We start from the raw sequence: 23686 nt of genomic DNA on the forward strand, positions 1-23686 counted from the left end.
TGTATGTGAGCTGGCTGAATTAACATAATTTTTATTAATATCTTTCACATTTACTGTAGTCAGATTGACCGTGGTCACTCTTAATAACACCACTCACATGGCTGTGCACTTGTAATGACAGATTAAGGATGGTTAATGTTAAGAGGCTAAAAGCAGGTTAAGAACTTGACCCATTGAAGTCAACAGGGTGCAAATTTTAATTTTTTTTTTTTTAAAGTGCCATTTTTGTCGGTTTTGTCTGTACTGACAGCACTCCAAATGTACAAAAAAATGAGCTCAATGTTAAAATTGACTGGAGTTCTCCTTTAAGACTTACAGTATATGGGAAATAAAGGTTTGACTATTTCAGGAATCAATGGAACTTGCTACCATAATTGGCTATATAACAATGCCTTTGGGAAATGCACCCCATACGATGGTAACACATAGAGTGTCATCATCCTCTTTGAAGGTTGCTCATTTTATGTGCTTGCTTTTGGTCTGTCAGACCTGTGTTACTGCATTCAGGCGCTAGCGTGAAATTTGTGAAAACACAATGCTTCTCACCATCTTCACTTAAGCAGTGGAAATGAGCTTCCTCTCCAGCCTTTAAGGACTCAACTTTTATCCGTGAAAACAAACTAGACAATTTCTAGAGAAATCACACATTAGTGTTTATGACAGTGGTGCAGCTTTCCCCCAAGTCTCCCCCAGTGCGTCTACAAGCAGAATCATGACAACTGCCTTTAAAGAAGAACTCTGGTAAAATTGACTGGAGTTCTCCTTTAAGACTTAGAGTATATGGGAAAGAAAGGTTCAACTACTTCAGGAATTATATTCTCTACAGTATGTTCATCACAGATTTACTTTGTTTGCACAATTGAGTGGGTGAAACATCACCAGGACAAATAAACACCACTATCAGCAGTAGTGATTCATTGTGTATCCACCCTCAGTGTTTATTTATATAATCCCATCCATCAACAAATCTTAATAGCAAATCTAAAAGAATGATAAATTAAAAGGCTGATTCACCCAGGACATCTGATGTCCTTGAAAAAATAGAAGCAAAAACATATCGTAGAGAGATAATAAATCAATATGAGTGTGTGTGTGCGCATGTCTTTAAAAGACACATGTGCATCTGAGGAGTGAAGGGTGCTAAAAGCCTGCAGGGTACACAATCAATATCACATTTTCCATTGCCACCTTCTGCAGTATTGTAAATGACTAGTGTCAGAAGTAATAACAGGTTGAATCGGGAACCTTAGGTTTGCAATTTCATTCATGAGGCTGGAGGCCACACCCACCTCTCATCTCCTGAACATTGGTGCTTAATAAAACTACAGCCCAGCACAGGCTTCTCTCTTATAAAGGTGTCCAATAAAAACATAAATTGAGGGGGGGAAGTGGGTGCAAGCGATCCTGCATTATTTTTTGTGTGTGTGTGAGATTTGGCCATATGCCCACTAAGCATGTTATTAGTGTGGTCTGTGAGATTGAAAGCACACAATGTCTGGCTGATGTTGTCATGAAGCACTCGGGGCAAACGTAAGAGTGATGACATGCAGTCATCGGGGTGCATTAAGGCCGACAAGCTCTATGACACCAGAGAGAACATATAAAACACGATGCAGTGTGTTAATATGGCATACAGAAATAGATGGAGGAATGAGGTATATATGATAAATAAAGTACGATTTAATTTGAAACAATGTTCACTCAGAAATTGCCAGTAAATTTAACAAATAATTACAAAGCAACGGCAAGTTGTTTACAATGGAGTCCCCCAGGGCCCTGTACTTGGCCCTCTTTTGTTTTTATTATATGTAAACAATATGCAAGCCTTGAGTGAGTTTATTTTTTTTACTCTGATAAATCTAGTTTCAGTTAAGGAGACTAGGAGAATACAGGAGAAATTAGCAGATGAGCTCAGTAAGTTGAGGGATTGGCTGTCCGAAAACAAACTTTATTACATCTAGGTAGAATCTACTCATTGATTCTAAATTAAAATTGTATAAAGTTGATGATTTTGGCAGTCAAAGTCGGTGACTGTAATATTAAATAGAACTTCAGTTCTTTATATTGGTTGTGTTTTTGACAATAATAGCATTATAATCAATTCCCCATGGACAAAATCAAGTTATTGATATCCTATTTTTCCTTGTTCAAGAAGCCATTTCACTCGAGTTTAAGAAAAAATCCCTTTCATGCTGACTTTAACTCCTTATCAAGAAATACCTAAATCGTATGATTCAGAGCTTAAATGCGAACTATAACCTCAGCCACGGTATGTGGCTTTTCCAAGCTCCCATCAATCTGTCACCAAATTCAGTTCACTGTTAAATGTAAGGGGAAATAACACTGTGAAAAAGGCAGAATGGCAAAGCAAAATGATTACAGTTGTCTGCAGCAATAATTGTCTCATAATGATCAGAGAGAAGACATCAGCTCTTCTGAGGGACCAGAGAGAGAGAGAGAATCAGTAATCGAGGGAGGAGCGGAAACAATTATGGTGTCTCACATCAGGTAATGTTCCGCAATAGGAGACCGCTTCTAAGGTTCCAGAAATGGACTATTTTAGGAAGCAACATCTTAGATGTTCGGTCACAAGGCCATAAATATAAAGAACGAGTATATTTGAAATCTGAAAGCTCTTCAGCTGTTAATTTTGTTTATTTTTTTATTAACAATAATGAAATCAAAACAAAAAGTCGCACCTTGATTCTAATGAAATTATTAAAACACACTACTACATACAGTGTGTGTGCATGTGTGTTTAAGAAAGCCTCTTATTTTCACCAAGACTGCTTTAATTTGATCAAAAACAGTAAAAACAGTAACATTCTGTAATAGCACAAATATTAGTATAATTTAAAATAACTGTTGCCATTTTCTATATACTTGATATACTCTAAATATCCCTAAATATATATGTATTCCTGGCTCAGAAGCAATTAAAAAAAAAAAAAAAAAAAAAAAAAACATTCTAATATGTTGATTTCTTCAACATTTCTTCCTATTTTTTTTTTTTTTCTCTTTCTTCCTTTTCTTTTTAATGCACTTTGTAATATTATGGTATATGTATAGGGCTATGGACCATCTTGTGTGTCCTGAATAAAGATTATCTATTATCAATCTTGAAAACAGTTGTGCTTCTTAAAACCGATATTTCAAGTAATATTTGATGAATAGATAGTTCAAAATAGCAGTATTTATTTGAAATAAAAATAATTAGCATCATTTTAAATTCCATTGTCCTTGCTGAATTAAACCTATTTATTTTTCAAAGATTGGTTACATTTTATTGACTGACATCGACTAAAATGATTTGTTATTTCAGTAAAATGGACTAAAATTAATGACAATGATGAGAAATTCCATTTACAGTAAAGGTAACATGAAACTACAAAAACTATGACAAAAAAAGGTGAAAAAAACTCAATACTGGTTCTTAGCGTATAGCTGAAAATAAAATACTTGAAGGATCTAACTATGACACAGTGGGATTACAGGCTATGTGGACCCAGAATGAAATACTGCTGTCCGTCATAAATACAGCCACTGTGATGCAAGAGATGAAGAAAACCAGACAGATCGATGAAGACCAAATAACCCTTTGGGCTGAATCCATGTTTGTGCACTGCAAACCTTTAGATGATGACATTTTAGCATAAAAGTGCTCAAGGTTTTTCTGCTCTATTGCAAGAGGATGTAAAACAAGGACACGTGCAAGAAGTTGTCAGTATGCCCTGACCCTCACAGACAAGGCAAAGTGCAAATCTCTTTTTAAGTTTTAAGACTCTGCGGCAATCTTACCACAACCAGCCAGCTACATTATATGTAGGGAATCAAAGAGAGTATTGGCTCCTCAACCTGAAAGTTGCGACATCTACATCTACAGCCACCGGATGGTATGATTCCCTCCTGCTTTTTATGTCGAAGATCTTGGAATTGCCTCCCAGATTTCACTTGCTATCCATCCATTGTGTGAGTAATCACCCAACCAATAGCCATTTGGTTTAAGCCAACACCAATGGAGATTCAAAACCAGAAACAAAGTCTAAACAAAATATGAAGATGAATCTCTCCCTGCTGTCTAAAGTCCCGGGGCCTTGACTATGGGTCTGTGCCTTCCCAGTCTGTCTTTTGTTGAGCCTTTGAACAGCTTTGGAGTATCGACAGGGGAGTGTGTGGGAAGCAGCAGAAGCTTGGCTTATCTGGCCCGAAGGGTATGTGTGACTGCAAGAGACTGGAGTGGGGCGGTTTGTGGGGATTGGAGTCTGAATAAGGTGCCAAAAAGCCCAGGACACCTACTGAGGCAGCACCACAAAGAACAGACTTATTAACCAGACTTGAGAATCTTTGACTTCTGGGAGATTCCCTTACAATTCCTGAAACAGTTGAGAATCTCTTAAAGTGTTGTCGACTCTTTATACCACAGATCTGCTGCATGATAAGCTGAGAGGAAGTAATGTGATCTAAGACCGGGGCATCTGACAGATACCCACATGGTTTGGTAAGATAAGAAATACACAAAACTAAGCCTTCTAAACTCAAAGGCAAGCTAATGGTATGCTTGCAATTCTATGCAATTCCAACCACCACAACAACGTAAACTAATTCATTAGAACTGCTAATGGAAACCTGGCCATCCACAAGATGCAAAAATTGAAAAGAACATATGGTGGAAAATGTTTGAAAATATATTTTGTTTAAACTCTCAAATTCCCAATAAAACACGTTCAATCTTTTGTGCAAAATGCGTTTTTGATCAAATAAATGCTACCTTGGTGTGCGTGAGGGCATGAGATCAAAAGTAATAGTAATATTGTAAAATATTATATAAAACAAAATGTGATGGCACAGCTGAATTTTCAGCATCATAATGCGTCTTGAGTGTCACACGATTCTTCAGAAATCATCCATATTTGCTAATTTTCTGAGCAGTTTTTATCAATAATTACTGGTACTCTATTAACAATCTTTCTTGATATCAATGTTGGAAGCTGTTTTTGCTGCTTGTTTTTTTCGGGAAATTGTGATATTGATAAGTATTGTGCCCCAAATCAGCATTATTAGAAAGATTTCTGAATGATCATGTGAAAACTGGAGTAATGACTGCTGAAATTTCTTAAAATAATATTGCACTGTTTTTACATTATGAAAGCCTAAATAAACATTTACCTCAGAAACTCAACAGAGATTTGCATTTGCTGTCAACAAAGTTAGGGTTGCTGCAGGACTACAGGAGAAAATAAGTTAAACGTATGAATGTGGCAGGTGACTCTCATAAGCCTTCAAATCTATGAGCTGAAAAGACACCAGAGCCTCAAATGACCTGTTTGTGACAGCCAAAGCGATCACCGGACTCAAATACAAAGACCACCTTGAGCACCTTCTGGACTGACTGCAAGAGATACCACACACATTGATCCTTGAATATCTGGCTCCAAACAAGGTCAACAAGACATTAATGACCTTCACTAGGAACTCAGTAGTCCTCTGGAGGACAACATCAGAGACGAGCTCAAAGACGTCTTAAGGAGTAGCATCTTTATGGATAACAGATACAGCCCAGTTGCAAGACTGGAGCTATCCTCAACCACATGATATGAATGATGTAAAGCTGTATACTAGGATTGAGAGGCATATTGAATATCTGATCCATAGGTACATGCATAAAGTCAGATCTTTAAAAGAGTTGAACTGGAGGAACAAGATGAAAGCCATCAACACATATTCCCTTCAAGTCATCAGACACCCAGCTGTTACTGTACGCTGGCCAAGAGAAGATATGGAAGCTGCACCAAAACAAGAGAACTCGACAAAAAACAGTATCCAGAGGCTGTATATGAAAAGAATGGAGCAAGAAAAGTGCAAATCCCACCATCCTAATTAAAAACCTTTTGTTATCTATGATCCTTATTGATAAAAAAAAAAATACAATTGCATTGCTGTATGTGTAATGACTACATATGTATATGTATAATATGCTAATTGTATTTCTTTTTTTTTTTTCTTTTTCTTTTTTTTTTATTGACATTGCAAGACGTAAAATACACTTTTGGTCATATTGTACAACACATTTGTCCTTGTCCTACATCATCATTTTTTCCAAAACGAAACAGAAAATCAATAATAAAATATAAGTAAGTAAATAAAAAAAAAATAAAAAAATAAAAAAAAAAACATGGTAGCAAGAACAAAAACAGGGGAGTGCCTCAGGTATTATGAATCAGATAAAGCAACCCGATCTCACGACCAAGTCGTACGAATTCGACGAATGATTAAAAAGTGGCTAATTCGTAACAATTCATACGACCTCACACGTACGAATTAATACGATTTTGCTAAATCGTACATATTTTACGAATTGGCCAATTCGTATGAATTCGTACGAATGACCTACCCCTGACCCCGCCCCTAAACCTAACCATCACGTGGGTTTAGACAAATCGTAGGAATTAGTACGAGTGAGGTCGTACGAATTAGTACGAATTAGACACTTTTTAATCATGCGTCACATTCGTACGAATTGGTCGTGAGATAGTGTTGGATAAAGTCTGATCTTATTGTTTGAATAAATTTCAAGAATCCTTTCCACAACCTCTTGAATTTATCCATTTCAAGTCTACAAGTGGAGGTCAGTTTCTCCATAACATATATATCATGCATCACATCAACCCAATTTTCCTTTCTTGGCGCTTCCACCTTTAGCCATTTCCTAGTAATTCCCTTTTTTCCTGCTAGTAACATGATTTTAAACATTTTCCAATTCAAATTCTTTTTACCTTGCATATTAAGTCTTCCCAAATAAAGTGTGTCAAAAGTGAAAGGTAGATTGATTTGTAAAATCTTGTCCATGCATTGTTTAAGTTCCAATATGCTAATTGTATTTCATATAATATTTTTTAATGTGAATTCTATTCAATTCACATTTATTTGTATAGCGCTTTTCACAGTACACGTCGTTTTAAAGCAGTTTTACAGTATACAAATGTATTAATTCAATTATTTAATCAAAAATATGCATTTAAACAATTTAGGGAAGAAACAATGAACTCATTGAAGTAATGAATACTTGTTTGTTAACAAATGATAGAAAACTGTAGCATTGGTGCATGTTGATTCTCAACTATATGCTTTTACTTTTGTTGTTGAAAAAATATTTAATTTTTCCCAAATAGAAACACATGTGATGGTAAATGATGAGAAAAACATGTTATTATTTCTGAAAGATATGCATTTTATATATGTGCTATTCAAGTACATACTAAGTGTGCTGATTTCTTTCTCATTGATTCAATGTATACATTTGGTTGTACATTTACAAATTTGAATAGTTCTTCAGAAGAGACCGGACCTGTTTACAACTTGTTTGTTTGAAGGGACACGCTAACTGAGTAAAGTGTATGCTGAAGGAGACTTCTAAAAGATGTCTTCCTGAGGTGATAAAACAGGCCCTGACCCTCACTATATGAAAGCTCCTCTGATTTGTGGAGCAGAATACGACAGGGGGAGAGGCTGGGTGGTCTAACACTGGCCTGTGCCTTGCTTCAGAACCAGGAAATTTACATGGCTTTAGTGGTCAGTCTCCCGTGCCTGTCATAAATCAAGATCTGCGCTGCAGGATGGAAAGGCTAAAAGGTGTCCACTGCAGGTTGGAGCCAGAGGAAATGATTTGCTGTGAAAACAGGGCAGAGTTGTTCCTACTGGGTAGGATTTGTTTAGAGGAGCTGCTTAGATTGGCGAGGAAACAATGCTGTCTTTTAGTCATGGTTATCCATTTGGGAAAATGTGTTAGTAAATGGCACGCTATATGAAAATGGCATATACAGCACCTGTGCCTGGCTCTACTGAAAAAGAGAACATAATAATGAGGAATATTTAGCTGACATTTTCCACATAGTACATTTTTCATTTCTGTTTATATTCACAAACTCATCCTCCCCACAGGAAATTTAGTATGCGCCACCAACCCTGTTGGAAAAAACTGCTTAAACAAGCCTAAGGTTTTTTTGGTTTTTTTTTTTTTTTGCTAGTGTTAGATAGCTATATTTCTCAACCTGTTTAATTTGTGGTTATCTCGTCAAGTCAGCCTCACAGACCTGAAAAACTGGTCTTCAGGTGGTATAGCTGGTGTTGCAGTCCAGCTTGTCTAATTGGTCTAGTTTTGCTTACCTGGCCGTCACCTGGTCTCCCACAGCCTGGCCTATAATGTTAGAACGCTATAGCTACAGCTGGATTACATTTTATCTTATTTTATTTCATACAATAAAAAAAAATGTTCTATGGTTTTGGTTTTGTTTATCTAATAACCCTGCAGAGATTGGCTCCAACCCTGATCAAAAGCATTGGTTGTAATTTTCTAGTAATCCCAAAGACATTGATTAGCTTGGTCTGGTGAGGACATTGATAAACTTTTTTTAAGCTCCGGTTTGAGCTAAACTCTGCAGGACAGCGGCCCTCCAGGGCAGGATTTTAGGGACTTTGTATAGTTTCTCAGCCTGATCACCTGAAAAGAGCCCCAAACCCTCAAAATACAAGCAAACCAGATTAGCCTGTCCAGGCTGATCATCTAATAACTAAGAGCTAAGGCTGGTTTAAGTTGTTTTTCAGCAGGGACACTCACACTCGTTCACTGTCTCTTTTTTTTTTCTCTCTCTCTCTCTCTCCCCTTTTGCTCCTTGGCCAGTGCCCTGCCATGAAAATTACTTCAACGGTAATTGAGATCCAGTCGGATTATTCCCATTTGATTGTCTAATGACCACCTGAATGGGATTCTTCATGTAATGTGAGCTCTGTTTGATAGGCCACTGCAGAGACACTGTCAGCCACTACATTCTCATGCAATTAGCATTCTAGACCTCGTCCTTTTTCATGCAAAGCCTCTCAGTCATCCGATTCCCTTCTAGTTACATTGTAGATGAGTCCTTGTGTTCGCCGCCTTCTCATGTAAAGATTTTATACTATCTAAATTGCTTTATATCGACATTGAAATGTGGTAATGAGAACAATGTTTTCAGAAAAAAATATTAGAAATATGATATTGTTCATGGTCATCAAATTTACACTATACCGTTCAAATGTTTTGGGGCCAGAATTTTTATTTCTTTATTTCAGAAATGTATTCTTTTATTCAGCAATGATGCATTAAATCAATCAAAAGAGACAGTAAAGACATTAATAATTATATATATATATATATATATATATATATATATATATATATATATATATAGGCCTAAGTAATTGTTAAAATTAGAATTACATATATTTAACTAAAATATACAATATATTTTATATATTTACCATGTACGACATAAAAAATACCATATTTTATTTGGTATAATAGACACCAGTTATTAATTTATTTATTAATTTTTATTATTATTTAAATTATTTTACAGTTTTTGCTGTATTTTTGATCAAATAAATGCAGCTTTGGTGACACTTGCTGAACACAAAAGATGATATTTTGAAGAATGTTTGTAACCAAACAGCTGACGGTAGCCGTTGACTTCCATATATATATATATATATATATATATATATATATATAAGTCAATAGCAATGAAAGATGCATAGTATGAGCTCTGATTATTCGCTATTATATCAGTCTTATCTCCTGTACTCACCCAAGAGGTATTTTATGAACCCTGTGCAATATTTATTGTTTTATCACTAACCATCCACCGCTAGACCCTGTAATGTGGTTTACTATGTAACTAATTCTGCATTAGTGTTAGTCAAGTAATCCATTCTTATTATACTACCACAAACAATAAAGAAACCAAGAGCAGGAAGAGGTCACGATCAATGTTTGGTGTGTAAACGCCAGCATCAATCGACGTCCTACTAAGAGACAATATCCACCCTTTATGAGTGCGTGTGCCTTCTGCCAAAACCTGCTTACAAAGACAATACCATTAGTCCATAAAGATGGAACATATGGGTTTGTAATGCGTTACGACCCTAAATCTCAGATTTGCCTTTGCTAGTATGCTTAGTTATATGCAATAACTCTTTTATTGGGGAAAAATATTATCACTTACATCTTTTATCATATGATTATTGACTTTAGTTCCATTAAAAAGCCTTAGCCTTTTTTAAATGGCTACTATTACTCAGCTAGATGCAAATTTAGCATGAAATAGATATTGCCAGACTGGTCGGGCAAAGCAACCACTCCCAAAATGGAAGTGCATTTTTTCATTCATCATTACATAAAGAAATCCAGACGAGTTTCCGACATTAACACTGGTTATTTTCGGGTCTGAAACCACAAGTCAAGGCGACCTGTCACTCCATCACTTTTGATGAATGAGACCCATAGAGCTATAGCCTAACATGACTGTCATAACTGCTTAGGAAATCGGTCTCTATATTAAGCTAATTGAAGCATTTTTCTGTGTGAAAACCACAGAGAAGGTGTAATCCAGCTGCTTTCAAAGTAAATAAGACTCGTAACCACAATTCTTCCATTACCACCCCACTTCTCTAAAACATTAGCTCAGTAAAGAGCGAAAACGAACCCTCTGGGGTTAAAGCTGGCAAACTTGACGTTTAAGCGCAAGGAACCATGTGCCCACAGTCTGGTATTGCCTTTCAGTGTCATTAACTTCTGCAGGGCACAGCAGGTTTCTGTCGCCACTGACCAGATTGCTTTAAATGCCGAGCAATTACATGGTTGAGGCCAGAGCTTAAAGAATGAGGGAAGTATAGTTTCTGTACTAGCGCCATTGTAATGGGATTATTAGGGAGAGAAAGAAAGAAATGATTTTACTTCAACACAGACTGCACCTAACGACCTCTACACTTAATTAACACATTAGCCTTTCTAATTAAGATATGTTGAGAACTATATTTTACAACTCTCCAATGTAAGAACTTCCCATTACACACTACCTTCATTGTTTTTCTCAAGCCCCCGTCTCTTTTTGTCTATTGGGTTATTCCTGTAATGCAGGTGACATCATGTAATTAATATACTGGGAAAAAATGTTTCAGTTGTGTATGCAGGAATATTGTTTATTTTTCCATTTACTTATTTTACTAAACATTGTCAAACAAGACATATAAAACTGTTTTATGCAGTGATAATTTATTTATTCAAGTTTTTACTGTTCATCAAAAGTCAGAACATTATTTTCTATGAGGTGACAATCCTTTTTCTGTGCTGTTTTATGGGATTATTTGCTTTGTCACACTTTAAAACATTTTATATTGTTAAATTACAGAAATCTGTATGATTATGACATAATAACATTTCCAAAAAAAAAAAAAAAAGAAATGACCCTCAAGTTGACACCCTCAATAACAGTGTTGTAGTCGAGACCACCTCACTCGAGTCCGAGTCGAGACCGAGACCAGAGAGAGTCGAGTCCGAGTCAAGACCGAGTCCATAGAGAGCCGAGTCCGAGACCAGAGACGGTCGAGTCCGAGTCGAGACCGAGACCAGTGAGGGTTGATTACCTAATTTACTTTTATTTACTTAGAGAAATCCTTTTTTTTTTTTTTTTTTACTGAATATGATCAGTTTAGGGTAAAAAGGCCACATAGTAGGTGGTGTTAAAAGTAATTTTATTACAATTTGTCATGCGCAGTTGCGCACTAGAAAATCACCAATCACTGGGCGTGTCAATCAATTTAAAGAAATATTTTATTAACATACATTAATAATCATGAAAAAATATTTTGAATTGAACTCGAGTGGACTCGGGAATAATTCCGAGTCCTAAAAAAAAAATGTTCGAGTACGAGTCAATTCCGAGTCCAAATGGACACGAGTCCATTACAAGACCAAGACCATTAAAATATGGTCTCGAGACCGAGTCCGAGACGAGTCCGAGTCTCGAGTACTACAACACTGGTCAATAAACTACAGGCAAAAGGCAGTGTTGTGCCTGAATGCGTTCAATGAACGATAGTTCATGAACTCGTTCATTTTTTGGGCGAACGTGAACTGAACGTACTATATTACTGCCTGATGTACGTTACTGTGAACGCGTTTATTCTGGTGTCTGCGAACGCATGCTCTCTCAGTTTAACTTCGTACAATAGTGTGCCAGATTTCAATAGAGCCTTCCAGGCGAAAACACACATAAACAGGCCTTAATATGTAGCGAAAAAACACCCAATCTGGCAACACAAGACACCAGTGTCACGCCGTGGCCGCCGTCGACAAAGCAGCGAGCGAGGAGGCGTCGGATGATCATTTAAACTGGTTTTATGACGAGGTCGGTGAGGATGGGAAAAATCTAGAAAAAAAAAAAACTAAAGCCCGTCGATAAAATAATTGTCGTCTGTGGTTGTATATGGGCTGAGGCATTAATAATAATAATAGAAGCTCGCAACATATGGAAAAAAAGAACTATGAATAAACTAGTTCATTTTTTGAAGTATGAACTATGAACTGAACTAGTTCATTTTAAAATGTGTGAACTGAACTTTGAACTAGTTTGTGTAGAAAGTGAACTTTCCCAACACTGCCTTTAGGCTTTCTGATCATATTTTAATCAAGTTCAAATTAATAAAGCTACAGAATTCAGAAGGCACTGCAACAGCAATGACCTCTAACCCCTTCCTAACTATGCTTAGCACTGAAGACGATCAAGCAAACACTTCACTTTGGTAATGTATGTTAGCAGCATAATGCGTGTTTGAAAATCAATGAGCGGCTCCTTTTGATCATAGTTGCGGCCCCCGCCTCGGATCACACCATAAATAGCTGCTGCGCTAAGCAGACGGCTAGCGGGGTGAGCGAGGTGAAGCCTGTAAACAAACAATGACATGGCACGGTGTATAGGCTGGCACGCTTCAGGAAAAAAAAAAAAAGCCCTGAAAGCTGCTGCCAGCAGTCATGCAGTTGCATTTTTATGTGTATGAGATTGACGTCAAATGTGTAATTTTACAAAAACACATTTCAGTTGCCCATCTAGCAAGATTCCACCGTCTACCGCCTCACTATCTATCCAGCAGAGTTATCGTCAGTTCTGCTTCGAAATAGACAAGGCCTACAGGGTTACAGTGTGTGTTGGAAGTGCAAGCGAAGAAGGGAAAAACATGTCCCCCTAATGTCTTCAAGGTCTCTTTAACAAGCAGTCACCACAAATGACAGACAGCTGCACTCTGCATTTCTGCGTGTGTGTTGTTTGTTCCCTCTGCGGCAACCTGTCTGCTGTCAGCGCGGCCAGACGTTGTGTTATTTTCGTACGGTCTATGAGGCTTGTGCTGCTCTTGAAACTCCGGGGAACCAATAAAATCACCTCGCCTGTCCGATTCAGAGATGTTCTAGAGCCTTCAACTGCGCACTGAACTCCCGGAGTTCCCACCCACCCATAATTCGCCTGTTTGTTTTGTCAGAGATCTAGAGACTGAGGCTGGAAGTGAAATGTATATTTAATGACTATTACATATACCCATAATGGATATAGATCTGGCTGTACTGCATATGAATTGTTTATTGTGCAGCGATTAATTATTAAAAGTGACGAGTTCTCAAATTGGCTTTAAAATGTTATGCTTTGTTGGTACTGAGGGGAGCGGAGAGACATGGCCATTTGCTGTCGATAATGTTTAATTATTGGTCCCTTTTTGAAAACAACATGGTAAGTGAGAACTGCTGCAAAACTAGCATGACAAAGTGATTAGCATTATAGAAGTTGTGCACATTCCAAACTATTAACACTCAGTAAGTAGTGCTGGTCGTTAAATATACTGAATTTTCAGATGAACCAGAATCTTCATTTGAATGCTATTGGTTCTTAAAAATCCTCAGTGTTTCCAGTCACACGGGGAAAGAGTGTTCAGTCTGAACTGAACAAACAAACAAACAACTCCTTTAAAGCTGATATTTTTGGTGAATCAGAAATATCTCAACCAGTGTCTGATTCATTAAAGCTAATCCTTCTTAAAGGAGTAGTTCACTTTAAAAAAAACTTTTGCTGATAATTTACTCGCCCCCATGTCATCCTAGATGTCCATGTCTTTCTTTCTTCAGTCTAAAAGAAATTAAGGTTTTTGATGAAAACATTCCAGGATTTTTCTCCATATAATGCACTTCAATGGGAACCAAACGGTTCAAGGTCCAAAAGACAGTTTTATTGCAAACTGCGAACTGTTCAAAGGGCTTTAAACGATTCCAGGCGATGAATACCCAGACAGCAAACTGACATTGAATCAACGTGGAAACGACGTCTCTCATGACATTGAAACAACGTTGATTTTGCTCATCGAATTAACGTTGAACCAACGTCAGACGCGGCATTCTTCAAAGCTAAATGAAAATCGAAAATTGGTTTGCTTTCATAACGTTGAAACAACGCGTTGATTTCAAGTTGATTTCCCGCTAGTTTTGAAAGAATGACGCGTCTGACGTTGGTTCAACGTTAATTCGATGAGCAAAACAATGTCAGATCAACGTTGTTTCTATGTCATATTTCCACATTGATTCAATGTCAGTTTGCTATCTGGGTAAGGGTCTTATTAAGCGAAATGATCGCTCATTTAAAAAAAAAAAATAACAACAAAGTTTAAGTTTTATAAGCTCAAATGCTCGCCTTGCTCTGTTCTGTGAAGCGCGTTCCTGACTCTCCTGTTCGAACTCGTTCATAAAAATGAACAAATCTGAACAAAGTTCGTTGAACAAACCAAATGACTCAGAAAAAGATTCGTTCATTTTGATAATGCTGTCCTTACCAGTGCCCAAATTCGTGTACACGACATAGATTCGCAACATGTTTCTAAAAATATCAAAACGGATTGCAATCATGTCTATTCAAGTTAGGCTTCATACGCACTTCATAACAAGGTGGACACAACTGCAAAGAATGTCGCAGATATTCGATGCAACTCTTTGAAGACCACAAACCGAGTTTCAGTTCACATTTTCACACCACTGAACACATATGCTAGCTAGTCCCAATTAAAGGGCAAAAAAGCTTATGAAAAACTAGAGCAGTATGAATTTCCGAGGTCTGTCAGTAGGCTGTGTAATTTCTAACTCGTTTCATCACTTGTTTTTCCCATTCTGGCATGTAACCGCCAATCTCTTTGCCACTTTATGACTCTTTTACACAGCTTACAGATGCAAAAACTCCAGCTGTTGAGCCTTGGGCGTGAATAAATACTTCTGTTTTCCCCATTTTCCTCCATTTTTAAACTATGCTCAATATTAACACCTGAAAGAACGTCAGTTGGGGAAGTAAAATTCACCATCCTAGCGAGCGTCAGCAAAGCATTCATCAAAATAAACCTCTCCTATAGTGACCTAAGCTTCCTGTGAGGAGCCTGAGGGGGGTTTGATGTGCTAATTATTTACTGAAGCAGTAGGGACTTTCAAATTAGACCCCATGCTGACGCAAACTATGAAGAGTAGTCCTAATGGGGTAACCCGGGTAACATGTGAATTGAAAGAGAAAGCAGGGGACATTTGGGATTACAATGGTCATTGGGCAGTGTGCATTGGAAAGAGTCTCTATAGTGAGTAAGAATGGGAGGGGCCAGTCAAGGTCTTAGAACAGTATTAAATTACAGATGCATATGAATGGACAAGCAGTTGCTGCTGGCTTGGTCAAAATTGTATACCCTTAAGCTATTGTTCTTTGCTGCTTGTGTTGGGCCTAAGAGGGAGGCTATGGGTGGGGAATTTTTAACCGTTATCACTTGTATGAGAGAATAGGGAACTTGTTCATATTCATTCCTGAGAGGCACGCTCTGTATCACTTATAAGGACCGATTTTGTTAAAGATTTCTGCTTTAAAAAAAAAGAAAGAAAGCCTGTAAAAGTGAATAAGACAATGCAAGTGCTTTGAATTGTAAAAACACAAATGCACAGGATGAATGAGGGGTTTGTGCCGGACGGGCTTCTCTTGTGTGTCTGCAGAGAGAGGAGAGGGAGAAAAGAAGTGAAGAGAGGAAAAAATAGGGAAAATGACATACCTAAATCCATGTATCTGGGCAGCCATCCAAACAGAATTTTCCAAGTAGATAGAAAAAACATTCAAGGGAGCAGCGAGCAGTAAAACTCTAATATTGCTCTCAGTGTGATCACAGAAGGTAGATTACATTTGGATTTAGGATACATTCAAAGTTCTCACTATATTGCAACAGACTGAGTAAAGTGTAACTTAAAGCCCTTTCTAGCTCTAAAAATTGGGGTAAACAGCCAAATTTATGTTAATACATAATTCTGAGTAAGATTAAACATGGCATTAGCCTTTGGATCCATCTTATATGTCCCAAAGCACTGGAATAACATTGGACTAATGATGAAATGGTCATGATTACATTGTGTTTGAAACAGCGCTATTGTGTAATTTGGTTTAAAATAGCCGTGGCCCAAAAGTGCTCAAATCGAAGTGCTGTTTTGAACGGAGGGGGTATTCTGTCGATGGAAGAAGAAACTGAGCCACCATAGGCATGCAGCATTATCTGAGCCTGGCGGTGCAAATCCAGCTTAGCTCGTGTTTACATTTTAAAAACGTTCCTCGATGTGGGGAGATGCCAAGCCAAAGCATGGCTCCGAGGGTCTCTAGGGACATGCCACAAATCTCAGCAGAGCAGCAGGGGTCAGGGCTCTTTCTATAGGCCTGTCGAAGGGTCAGCACATGCAAACCCTTTAACACAGAGAATTTACTCAATGCTAAAAAGATGTGGTAAATAAATAAACACATACATTTTAGTATTTACTTCATTTATATGATGCAATTAATTATACATTTAAAGTAGTGGCCAAAAGTGATGTCCGACCTGGTAAAATTGACATCTTCACCCATTATTCAAATGTTTATTTTTGTAAGCTTATTGTGTAGTTGTGGAGTCAATTTGTGATAATGCAATGAAACATGACAATTTGTGTCATTCAAAGATATTATAAACACTTGCAAAAATAAGAGTATAAAAAATAAAACTATTTTTAGTCAATATTTGCTTTTTTCTGTGAGCTTTTTGTTATGCATTTATTTTTTATTTTTTTTGTTTTTTGGATAAGAAAAATAGCCCTTTAGCTGCAGTTTATCCATTTTTACCAAATAATTTTGTCAGAACAACAAAGTGTTTTGTTCTTAGCTCATTTTTAAAATATTTAAAAATATATATAATTTTTTTTTTTTTTTTGCATAACAAGTACAAAAAATAAACAGAGAAACGACAAAATATGATTATGTAGTCATTGCATGTTGTGGTCAATATATACAGTATGTTGTATTAATTTGTAGTCATTATGTATTAATTGTATTATATTATTACATTAACATATTAAAATTAATATGTTAATGATCTATTATTGTATTTTGTAGTCTATATATATATATATATGATGCCAGTTCAAACATCTAGATATTAAAAATGATTCCATATATTCCATTGCTATAATTATATTATATGTAAATTATATTAGCATAACTATATGCAATATACTATGTAATATTATTATAATATTACTCTTATATATAACCATTTTCCTCTTTGAAATTAAATATTTAAATATATCATTTGTTGAAAGTGAAATTTGCTGACAAAAAAAAAAAAAAAAAAAAAGAACATAATGGTGTACTAAACAAAGGAAGTAAATCTTCTGAGGTCCAGTACCCTCGTGATTGACATGCAATGCAAGGAATGGACAGCAAGTGACAGGAACATAACAGGTCGTCCTTTCTTTTGCACAAGAAGAATGTCACTGCAATTGCTGAAATGCATTTCCTATTACCAGTTCAATAGCTAATCTTTTTTCTTGTACTTTGAGTTCTGGGGAGGAGTGATCTATCTGATAGCAATAAACACTGGTGAGCATTTCTCTTGCCAAGCATAGAAGCACATCTGACAAAGCAGAGGATATTAAGAACGCAGTGCTCACGCGGTGAATCCACACACTGGTGAGAGAAAAACAGCTTTGTTGTCATGGTCCAATTTATTATTTTTGTCTGAGGTAGCTGAAGCAGAATGAAATAGTGGCAGTTGAGCTTGTGCCGGCCCTGCATAGCCTTCTTCATCTTGGAAGAAGACCTGCTAAGATTTTGAGCAACAAATCCAATATAAACATTTTTTAAAACCAGGAGCCTTTATATGTCACATGTGACATCCAGATTTTATGAATGATTTAAGTGCTCATGGCATTGGAAATGACTTTCTTTTGTCACTAGTTTCCAACTACTGGACTTGATAGATGCTATCCTACTCACTGTCTCCCAAGCATTTCAAATTTCCATTTATTTAAAGAGGAAATGGAGGGAAATTTTAACGGGTCACTAATTTCATTTCACTGCGTTCCGGTGGCATTAGGCCGGACCAGATATTTCAGAGGAGCACAAAATCAATGTGCACATTCTGTGGGGAATCACTCCATGAATCCATTAGTAACTTTGACCAAGAGGTCAGGTAAAGTAATAGCTAGATAAATGTTTTATTACTGATGCCCTGACTGACTTAATGGCCAAACTAAATACATATAGTACATCCATGCATGTCAAACACTCACGATTACATCAGGATGATGTAATGCATTTATCTTTGCTCTCCGTGGCTCTTTATTAACTGTATAAAAAAAGCTGCTTCTTGCTCATATAGACTATTGCACTCTTGCATGCAAACACCAGCCATCAGAAATCTAGAAAGGAAGAGTCCTGTATCACAAATGAGGCATTTAAGGTAGGCAATTAGCATATTACATTTTCAGTGCATTCCTTGCAAGATTTAGTAAATGCATCTTTAATAGATGCATCTTTAAGAGATCCATCTGCATGCTTCAGAAACTGTTCTGAAAGCAGTTGTGAGCACTTTAATGCTTTAGTAATCATCTTCTTAAGTGCATATTGATTTGAAATGTCTAATGACGGATTATATTTAAGAGTGTTTGTGTATTCTTGCTTATAGCCCATTTTTCTAAGCTGCCTGACTGGTCACTAGAAGGAAAAAAAAAAGAGGGCAGTGGAAGTTGGGGGGCTTTATGGGAGGAGTTGGGCTCTTCAGTGATTAGTGGCAGCTGTGGAGCATTCACGTTGAGTCTCTCCTCTTCACTCCAACAGGCCACAAAATCCCACCAATCACAGGGCGCCGCTTTCAAACAGCGCAAAATTTGATTTCTTAAAGGGGCCGTTGCTTCGAAGGGGAGAAGAGGAAGAATTGTTATGATTTAAACTGATAGGATTTACTGTTTCCTGTCAGGAAAGATATATATTTTCAAAGGAAAAAATAGGTTATGAAAAATAAAATGTATGGGTAGCCCACTGGTTACAAACAATGACATCATTCTTTCATTTAACAAATTGAGAGGAGATTTTATGGTGGTAAGTATTTGTTTATTAAAAGATGAGTCAAAGAGAGGTTCACATTTGGAATGTGAGGCTATAGGCTGCCTTGTACTTCACCATGTTCCCTGGCAAAGAATCCATCATATTCCAAACCTTGTATCAAAACAGACTTTATGTAAGACCCACATAAAAATAAACAAAATATGTTTAAGTGCAAGAAACAAAAATACAGGTTTATGGTTGTTGTAGTTGTTGTTTTTAATAGAAAAGACGGCAGTCTTAAGTTTAAAATAAAATGTTTCATCATATGAAACGAGGATATGGAATGTTCCTTTTTTTTTGCTTTCTTGGTTTTTCTTCAGCCAGACCACCGACATTCATTATTTGCCCATTATGGCACATTTTTAAAAATGAGACATTTTCAAATTGGTTGCAGGACATGAATTGTCCAATTTTGTGGGTCAGTTAAAAGAGAAATGGTGTTTTTTGTTTTTGTTTTCTCCACAGAAAAGCACACCATGTGACCATATTCAGTTACGATCAGTTCCAGCTGATTTCTTTATTCATCAATGACTTCAGCATCATGACAAATAATGATGGCGACAGAGCAAAAGTCTGCCTGTCCATCATTTTGCTACAAAAATGCAAAAAAGAAAAGAAAAATGTAGATGGTCTGCATTTACAAGTAAATATATTGCACAAAAAATGAAGGGGAAACAGTATGTGCCATTAGAAAAAAAAAAAAAAATCCAGTCTCACACCTGCGATTGGGACCCATCCACATATCACGAGTATGATATACATAAACTCCTAACTTTACTATTTTACAGTACATATACAATCTTGAAACTAATACCAGCACTGAGGTATGCATCTCCCCCCTCCCCAATGCCATATGTCCTACAAATACTCAACAAATTTGATCTACAGCTGTACAAAACCTAGTTTAAAATCACAAGGCATTTTGATGCAAGTTTTAATTTAAACTTAATCCTTAAACCAGGACTCCCTTGCATGCTTAAAACAAATGATAAAGGGAAGAAGTGCCTGAAACTCACTGAGTGCCCAGTAAGAACATTCCCTTTTTAACTGTACAAAAATATGCCTGAAAATAGTTTGCTTTCTTTTAAAAAGATGAGGTCTGTTATGTATCAAAATGCTTCCTCTAACACCTGCAACTCTAAGGAGGTTTAGGCTGCTTAAGTTTCAAACCAGTAGGTAAACAGAATCAGTAAAAAAAAGAGAGAGAGAGAAAAAAAAAAAGTAAAAGTTCCGGCATTTAGAAATGACTAAACGTTTGAAAGAAACGTCCTGAACAATATTAGTTCACAGATTTGCTTTGAGTCAGTCCACAGTCTTTACATTTTCAGCTCCCTGCAGTTAGAAAGAGGGTATAAGATGCATAGAAGTTCTCAGATTTTCCCTTTGTGGTCCGCTTTAGTTGAACAGTAATTGTAGACCTACAGAAAAAATCCATAAAACCCTGTCATGCTGCCAGAAAAAAAACGTCTGCAGACTTTTTTCTTTTTTTTTTTTGCTACAGTACCAGCTTCATGAGCATCTAACTCCTCAAACCTCTCCCGCCAATGGCAAGCCATTTTAACATTTATTCCTTTAAAGTAACCAGTATCTTATGTTGTGTTGCTAGTACTTATTTAATTACTAGTAAGTAATCCAAAACTGACTATTATCTATTTCTAACTATTCATTGAATAATTGTACTTAGGCTAATACTTATTCATTGCCTACTCGTTTTTATTAAGTAGCTACAGTACTTTTTGTTGTGTGAATATTCCTAGTATTAAAAAAAACATTGAAAATACACAAGTTCCTATTTGCTAGACACTTGTGTTTATTTCAACTGTTAGCATTTTGATTGGAACTAGCTATTCTGAATACGTATGCCACGTAAACTAGTGTAACAAGTGAGGTAAGAAATGTTAGTACTGGAAAATCAGCACATGAATAAGTACTAGAGACTAAAGAAATAAATAAACACTAGTCACATTTGGATTACTTACAATTAAATAAGTGATACTAACAACAGAAGCAAACGATACAAAATAGTTTAAATAAGTAAATGTTTAAGAGGCTTGCCATACTCGCCTCCTTCCCAAAGCCCCTATCGGTGGACCACCAGAGGAAGGCAGGGGAAAGAAATACGTACAGAACAGAGCAATATGCATTATACCTCTCCCGTGTGTTATTACTTGGGACTTGTCTTATTTAGTATGTAAAAACCAAGTCAGAAAAGTTCGCTTCGAGCCAGTCCCCGGCGATCATTTCGCTGAGCTCAGGCGTGCAATAGTCTGGAAATTCAAAGTGGGAGCCCAGGCTTCCCTCGCTAAAAGACTCCAACTCCTTATCCACCAGAGAGAGGGAGAGATTCCCTGGGTTCGGGTTGCCCAGCTCCGAGCTTTGCGCGGAGGAGGCGAAGTTCAAACTGAAGTCAAAAAGCAAGTCGTCCGCGTCTTCGCTAGAGCTGGAAGACGTGGAAACGGACCTAGAGGATGCTGGTGAGACAGATGCGGGATACATTGTGCTCTGCTTGGTGATGTTTTTGAAGTTGTAGAAGAGTCTGTTGTTCCGGACCTCCTCGTACATGCTGGCGCCCTCGGACTCTGTGGACGAGCTCAAAGTTGGGCTGGCGGGAACTTTTGCTACATTGTAGACGGGGATCGGGTCCTCTTCCTCCTCCTTCACGCGGACCCGAGAGTCCTCCTCGGAGTCGATGTCGTCGTCTTCATCCGTGAACTCGCTTTTAATGACAGTCTTTGAAACTTTCATGCTCTTAAACGCGTACTCGTCTCCGTAGCAGTGCGACGATTTGCTTCCCGTCTTGTTCGTTTTCAGTTTGGGACATTTCTTTGAGGTCTTGGACATTTTGTTGCAGGACTTCTCTGGAGATGGGGCTGAGAGTTTGGAGGAACTGTCCAGCTTTGGTTTCTTCTTGGGTCTGTATTTGTAGTCAGGATAATCAGCCATGTGTTTCAACCGGAGTCTTTCGGCTTCCCTGATGAAAGGTATCTTTTCGCTGTCCTTCAGCATTTTCCAGCGCTTGCCCAAGCGTTTGGAGATCTCGGCGTTGTGCATGTCGGGAGATTGCTCCATGATCTTTCTCCGCTCGATTTTAGACCACACCATAAACGCGTTCATCGGTCGTTTTATGTGTCCGGTCGCTGTCTTGCACCAGTCTGGGTTTATCGAAACCATGAATTCACTTTCGTCGGAGTCTGTGGCTTCTCTGGACATGCTGTCCGTTTCGCTGTTGTCCGTTTTCTGCACCATGGTGCCGTTCGCCTTGTGTCCAAAATATCACCCGCGTGCGTCTGCTCTCTGCGCCTTAGAGGTTCACCCACTCTTTCCAGAGTTACAAGCCGCCTTCTTAACTACTTCTTGGCTTTTTCATGTACATGACATCATGTGTAGCGCTCCAATCACATCCTCTCCACTCCGCCCTACAGACTCCATGCAGCGCGCTTTAACCCTTAGCGCGCTCCCGTCTAGACCCACGCTGTGCGAGACGCGCATATCACTAGATAAACTGAACGGGAATGTGAGTGTCAACACATAAACAAGCGAAACCTACAAACCGCTCGCACTTAATCTGTTTCAGAATCCTTTATGATGTGAGACTATAGGAGCGAGTTCCGTGTTATGGAAACATTTGTGTATGCTATCTATGGAAGCGGGTTTCTCTCATCATTCAGAATGTCTCTTAATAAAATACTGAAGGTGGCGCTTGGACACTGTTCCTGTGTTCCTATATGGGTGAATCTTCAATTAGGGGGAAATGTTCAGTCTTCTGGGATGGTTTATTGGAAGAAAAGCTTTTTAATAAAACAATCATTCTAGGATAGATTATAACCACATTTTTATCTATTTAATTAGCTGAACAAAATAATGCGTGTTGAAATGTTGGATTATTCCCAAACAGTACTAACTTCCCATCAATAATGTTAAAATCAGGAAAATGTATATAAAAAAACGATTTATTTCAGTGAGTATTTGGTATACAGCTGTTGTTGCAATCGCAGTTGTATGGTTTATGTATGAAGAAAATAAGAAGCAAGAAAGTTCAAGGCTAAACTAAACTTAAAAAAAAAAAAAAAAAAAAAAATCATTACAATTCCAGATCATAATAATCCAAACTAGCATACATTACACCACTTGAATGATGGTTGTTCAAGGCCACAATCAGATTTGTATTCAAGGACATGGAATACATATTTTAGCATAGAAGAAATAAAAAGTTAACAAAGCTTCTCATTAAACAATCATAATTGTATCTATCTGCATAGAGACTAGATAGAGCATCTTTTTTCTTTTATTTGTGTCATATTTTAGCATTTTACTCTAATTTGCCAGGATATAAAATCCCGAAACAGTATTTCTTTTTAAAATTTCTGCATTTAATGCTATATATTCTCCATTGTAAAAAGTGCATACGTGTA

General features: G+C 37.3%; 2 protein-coding genes across 3 annotated transcripts in view; both read right to left on the bottom strand.

Annotated features, from left to right (window-relative positions):
- The window catches only part of rnf144aa (ring finger protein 144aa), a 451897-nt gene that overhangs the window by 237244 nt on the left and 190967 nt on the right, over nucleotides 1–23686 (bottom strand). The gene's annotated exons all lie outside the window — the stretch shown is intronic.
- sox11a (SRY-box transcription factor 11a) lies at nucleotides 19264–22676 on the bottom strand. Its single transcript, XM_039667876.2, has one exon. It carries the CDS (start codon nucleotides 22518–22520, stop codon nucleotides 21459–21461), a length of 1062 nt encoding a protein of 353 aa, XP_039523810.2. The 5' UTR covers nucleotides 22521–22676; the 3' UTR covers nucleotides 19264–21458.

The sequence above is a fragment of the Pimephales promelas genome, chromosome 15 (assembly GCF_988280905.1).
Source record: "Pimephales promelas chromosome 15, fPimPro1.hap1.1, whole genome shotgun sequence".
NCBI classification, from domain to species: Eukaryota; Metazoa; Chordata; class Actinopteri; order Cypriniformes; family Leuciscidae; genus Pimephales; species Pimephales promelas.

Excerpts from the sequence above, each read along its gene's own strand:
- sox11a (XM_039667876.2), bottom strand. The coding sequence starts at position 22,520 with ATGGTGCAGAAAACGGACAACAGCGAAACGGACAGCATGTCCAGAGAA.